This window comes from Triticum dicoccoides, chromosome 7B (genome assembly GCF_002162155.2).
Source record: "Triticum dicoccoides isolate Atlit2015 ecotype Zavitan chromosome 7B, WEW_v2.0, whole genome shotgun sequence".
NCBI lineage: Eukaryota > Viridiplantae > Streptophyta > Magnoliopsida > Poales > Poaceae > Triticum > Triticum dicoccoides.
Genome location: NC_041393.1, coordinates 654,419,118 through 654,425,070, shown reverse-complemented (window position 1 = coordinate 654,425,070; position 5,953 = coordinate 654,419,118). Strand labels below are relative to the sequence as shown.

Genomic DNA, 5,953 nt, shown 5'->3' with positions numbered 1-5,953 from the left:
CATCAACATATATTGATTTAACTGTAAATACTCCAGACCTAGTAAGCTTCCAGCGTAATTCATCGGGTTGTTGAGAAAGCTGAACCTCCATCAGTCTACTTACTAGACGGAGCCAATCTTCCCAACGATTGCCCACTAGCGCCCTTCTGAACTGAATATTAAGGGGGGTAGATTGAAGTACCGTTGCAACAAAAACCTCACGTCGTTGAACAATACGATACAAAGACGGGTATTGAATGGCTAAGGGTGTCTCTCCGAACCAAGTATCCTCCCAGAAACGCGTACTAGCACCGTTACCAACAATAAACTTTGTCCTATTAAACAGGGATGGTTTGACTTTCATAAGCCCTTTCCAAAAAGGTGAGTCAGTCGGCCTTACTGTCACCTGAGACAAAGTTTTGGTTTGAAGATACTTACTACGAAGAATTTGCGCCTAAGTAGCGTCAATCCCACTAGATAACTTCCACAGCCATTTGCTGAGAAGACATCTGTTCTTAACTTCAAGATTATCAATACCAAGACCCCCTTGGTCTTTCGGTCTACAAAGACATCCCCGGTCTTTGCATCTAGAGGTACGTACACACAACCATTCATTACAAAGCTGATTGTTTTATTTAAACAAATGTTGATTGATTTATTTAAACAGGTTTAGAAAGCTTAAACTTTAATTTAGACAACTCCATAGTTTGGGTTCGAAGTAAGACCAGGCACATGTTAAAAAAAAGACCAAGCACAATAATTTTATGTTCAGAATAGACTTATCTCTGTATATTTAACGTGTTAAATACTCTCATATTCCATCCTCACTCAAGAGAAAGACGTAAACAAAATTGAAAAGCAACACACACAAACAACTCAACCTTGATTATTCTACAGGTCTCAAGTAGTTAAATTCGTTGCTTAAATATATAATTCATCCCACAATATTAATATATACGTAACTTGCAAGATAGTGTATTGAATACATATGAGATTTTACAAAATTCATGTGAAACTTTATGTACTGGTCTTTTTTCTTATTTACATTTTTGGTTTACGACCGAGTAGGCAAGAAATCGCACTTCCACACAAGATAATAGATGAATTAATTTCTGACTAGCTACATCTAGCTTGCTAGAAATATAATTTCAAAGGGCCTATCTACACTAAACGGGAAAGCATCCACGAATCTGGATTTGTTGACTGAGACGGATGCAACTTTTTTCTCCTTTTTTCCTGGCCTAAGAATGTGGTCCCAAAGTCCAAAAGTCATTTCCCATACGTAGAGAATGCTTCATTTTCTTTGACGGTGACATCACGAGCTTTGCTAGGTGTAGTAATGTTGATAGGTAATCGCAAATTGCTACCTTGACTTGATGGCATTTTATCCTGCAAGGTTCCAACAGTAGCCACATATATAAATTGTTGATCCATAAATCCCATGAGAAGAAGAGAATTTTGCAGCATAGTCAATCTGATCCTTAAAACTATTCAAATGGCATAATTATCTGAATTTGCCAAGTCATATATGCTCCCCTCCTACACATACATATTAAGGCTTTCATATAGTTTAAAAGGTTCATATATGTCTAGCTCGCTATCACTTTCTCCAATCAATACAAGGCAACCAATAGAGTTAGCAACTTGAACTCTCTGCATACTTCTTCAAATTGATATTTTCCAAACGAATATAGCCATTTCCGTATGCTTTCACACGCGCTTTTCGCATGGACGTGTAAGATTCCATCAAGGCCATATACAGAATTCACTACGTGCCGGTTTCCCATTTCCTTGGAGAAATCCTAGAACTTCATGCAGAGGGTTGACTTGACTCTAAACATTTAAGCTATGGCTTGATGTACTCCCTCGGTCCTAAAATTCTTGTCTTAGATTTGTCTAAATACGGATGTATCTAGTTACATTTTAGTGTTAGATACATCCGTATCTAGACAAATTCAAGACAAGAATTTTGGGACGGAGGAAGTACTAATTAAGTCAGCGTATGCAGTCTGCTCAACATACTCATGTATCAACAAACGTAGGTCGTACATATACGTTGCTATTAATGCTATATAATATAGTTTTCTCGAGTAAGTTTGTCAAACGTAGCGACACGGAGAGCTACGGAATCATCAATGCCGCGATGCTGAACAAGCTAGAATTTCACATACGAAATGGACAATGTCTTTGTTTTGTTTCTTTGTCAAATGGGTGACTGTTCATATGTATGCCTGTCACTGTGCAGGGAAGAGACCCAGACAAATCAGTTAATAGTGTGACCTCGATGGGTCGACCCATATGTATGTGATAAATATGGCTCATATGTGAAAGAATTTGGATGTCTCTCGTGGATGCAGACAGGCCAACGTTTTCTTGAATTTGGGCTTGTTCCTCTTAATTCTTCCGGCCTCTGTTCTCTGGGTATCTTTTTTTTTTTGAACACTGTTCTCTGGGTATCTACCTTTCTGAGAGCAAGTTAAGTGAGCAAGGATGTTTGACTGGACTAGGTCACGAAAGTCAGCCATCTCTCTCTCTCTCCCCGATTCACACATTCCATATCGGCCCTATATAGTACGGTTGTACTTAAAAAATAGTGTTCCAGCTTAGAGTTCATCATAGTTTGGCCAAACCAAAACTCTCTCTCTCTCTCCATATAATATACTGGAACTCGATTCTGGAGAAGCATCATCGGCTGTGTGTGTACCAGAAGCTTGGGATCGAGCTGAAGGGCTATAGCTCTAGCAGCAGGGAGAGATCGGTCGATAAAGCATGAGAGGGTTCGAGAGGAGAGGCGTCCGGCAGTACAACCGGTCGGACGAGCCGCGGATGCGGTGGACGGAGGATCTGCACCGGCAGTTCATCGAGGCCGTCGACTGCCTCGGCGGCCAGGACGGTCAGTTCTTACTTCTTGCTTTTTTTTTGGAAAAGGAGGTTTACCTCCGGCCTCTGCTTCTTGCTGCTCAGATACATGATATAGATCTCTCTCAACTCGGCCACAAGCATCACATGCATGGCGACCGGCTAGTTGCACATTTTATAGCATGAATTTGGTTTTTCACTGTCGGACGATTGATCTGTTCAAATTTTGTCCTTTTCTTTCGGTGTGGATCGATTAAGGGTAGTGTGCTCTCCATTTAGTACTTGATTTAGTCTTGTGGTTGATTAATTAGGCCGGAATTGGTTCAAGTTCATGGAAGTAAAGAAAAGAGAAAAAATCCCACGTGATATGCATGCATGATGAACAAGATGAGATTTCCCCCCCTCTCTACCTCATTTATTGGCTGACGATGAATTATTTGCTGCTCATGGACGTCACCAATTAATTGTGCAACGTCGACGTAATCTCTACGATGTTACTTTAGCAATAAATGGCAGCTCTTCTGTCATTTCGTCCAAAGAAAAATCTTTGGGTTAACCTTTCCTCACCTATGGCACACCATAGTATAATCCGAAAGCGCGTGTATCCTTATCCGGCATCCATCATGCTAGCTCTCCCGATCCGAATTTTAACCAAGAGCAATTACACGTACGGCTGACCTGGTGTTGACATTCTCTTCACATATCTGAATCGTCTGCAGAGGCAACGCCGAAGCGAATTCTTCAGCTGATGGGCGCCAAGGGTGTCAGCATATCTCACGTCAAGAGCCATCTCCAGATGTACAGATCAAGCTCTAGCAACACCAACAGCAACGGTGGTCCACCCAATGCGTCTGTGGATCGCCGTCGGGGTCACCGTGCCGTCGACACATCGTGGAATGGCCATGGGAACGACATGGTGGCGGCTTCAGACAGAATCGACGCTTCTTCTTGCACCGTGCCTCCCCACGGCCACCGCTCGTCGCCGCCGTACCAAATGTTAGTACCAAAATTGGCTGCTAATTCAGTTCTTTAACTGTAATTGGTGTGTTCGTGTGTGTAACCGATCGAGTTGTTAATCAAACGTACTGGTTGTGTGCAGACCGTCGATCCAAGAGGTTTTCAGGAGCTGGGAGCAGAGTAGAGGGAGGCTGCCATGGAACTCCATCATGCTATCAGAGAAGGTAGAAGTACTAGCAATGAAGTGTTTCTTTTTTTGTCTAGCTAGAGAAAAGCACGAGAACAAATCCAGAGGAAGCAAAGTTTACGCAAATAAACTACTCCATTTTTATAAAAACTTAGGAGTATGTTCATCAAGCCATCAAACGTTCATACATCCATGTGCTATATGTTGCCTAGCTAGAAGCTTCAGGTTGTTAGTAAGTATAGTTCGTTAGGTGGCAGGCACCAGACTCCGCCGAACTACCACCATGGCATAAACACGGTGCCGTGTATTGACCGCCCAGCCTCCAGTTCTGTTGTAACATCAGCACTGGAAAATATTAATCCGCCTGACATGGATACTGTTATTGCAGGCGACCGGCTGGGCACGTCACGCTGACAGCAGAACACGTCAGAAGAATCAGCAGCCGACGGCGGGATGTGACCTGAAGCTGTCGATCGGCCGGTGCGAGGAGGAGGCCATGGTCGCCAGCAGCGACGCCGACGTCTCGAGCATGACCACCGAGGAGTCTGCCGCCGTGCCGACGAGGGATCCAGGAGCCGACGACCGCCGCCGCTCAGACACCGCTGGTCTGAACCTTGACCTGAACCTGGACCTCGCCATCTCATCTTCTTGGCTCTGATGTGATCGACGGCTCCCTGTGTAGATATATAGAGATGCATCTTTGTATGTAAAGTTACTCACAGCTCCCCATATAGCTATCATTTTACCATAGATCTTGTAGAGTAGTGTAGTTGTAGTAAATGTGTGAGGTTTCTTGCTAGCCATATGAGTTTCCTTTGACAGACTGCTATACCATGCAGTAGTACGGTTTCTACTATGCATGCATGGTTTGAGCCTTTGTATGTACTTACATCACATAGGTATATGTATATATGGTTCATTTTTCTATATGCACATTATGTTGAATCATGTATGGGCTTTAGGCCCATATGGACAATGATTCCTATTTAATCTTGAAGCTCATGTATGGTATGACAGGTGGTGGGAAGTTTAGTCTCACCTTGATAGTTGAGGAGAGTTGAGACCCCTTTATAAGGGCTGCTCTACTACTTGCCATTGGGAGCTTGGGAAGAGGAGTGGTACACGCACACTCTTCCTCCTCCTCCGCCACCCGCCTCGCCACGACGAGCGCGTGCACGCCGCGGGTTGCGGGAATGAGCCGAGCCTTGCCGGGACGCTCCCTTGCCGGCTCTGTGCTGTCTCCGGCGACCCCATCTATGTTCTGTACGTGCTAGTACAGTTAGGAATCGGTATGAGATGCATGCCGTTTTTGCCATGCTTATTATCTACTCGTGGATTAGTCTAATTGGAAAAGTGCTAATATTTCCAACAATCCAAAAACCTTATTTTAGGCACTTTTCGATTCAAGGCTTTGCTGCGACACTGAAACCAAAAAAGTTTACTGGGACGCATTTTAAGCGTTGGCAGACAAGGACCACCTTGTGGCTCACAGCAATGAACATGTTCTGGGTTGGTGCTGTGTCTCCCACAGAAACGATTGTTCCTGAACAAAAAAAGGCGTTTAGGGAGGCAACCACCATCTTTGTGGTAGCCATTCTTACTGTGATCGGAGACAAGTTGGTTGACGCATATCTCCATATGTGTGTTGCCAAAAACATGTGGGATGCACTCGAAGCTAAGTTCGGCGCAACCGATGCTGGGAGCGAACTGTATGCCATGGAGCAGTTCCATGATTACAGAATGGTTGATAACCGTTCTGTATTGGACCAGGCTCATGAGATACAGTGCATCGCTAAGGAGTTGGAGCTCCTGAATTGTGAGTTACCGGACAAATTTGTCGCGGGTTGCATTATTGCAAAACTCCCTCCTGGATGGAGGAACTTTGCTACTTCTCTCAAGCACTTGAGACGTGAATTCTCTGTTGAGGATGTCATCGGTCATCCCAGTGTTGAGCGGAACTCGAGAGCAAAT

At 44.0% G+C, this 5,953-nt stretch overlaps 1 protein-coding gene across 1 annotated transcript; it reads left to right on the top strand.

Annotated features, from left to right (window-relative positions):
- Window positions 1-2,603: 2,603 nt before the first annotated feature.
- LOC119341732 (transcription factor HHO1-like) lies at window positions 2,604-4,784 on the top strand. The gene is made up of 4 exons (XM_037613591.1): window positions 2,604-2,872; window positions 3,558-3,834; window positions 3,938-4,019; window positions 4,371-4,784. Exons 1-4 carry the CDS (start codon window positions 2,749-2,751, stop codon window positions 4,638-4,640), a joined length of 753 nt encoding a protein of 250 aa, XP_037469488.1. The 5' UTR covers window positions 2,604-2,748; the 3' UTR covers window positions 4,641-4,784.
- Window positions 4,785-5,953: the final 1,169 nt, after the last annotated feature.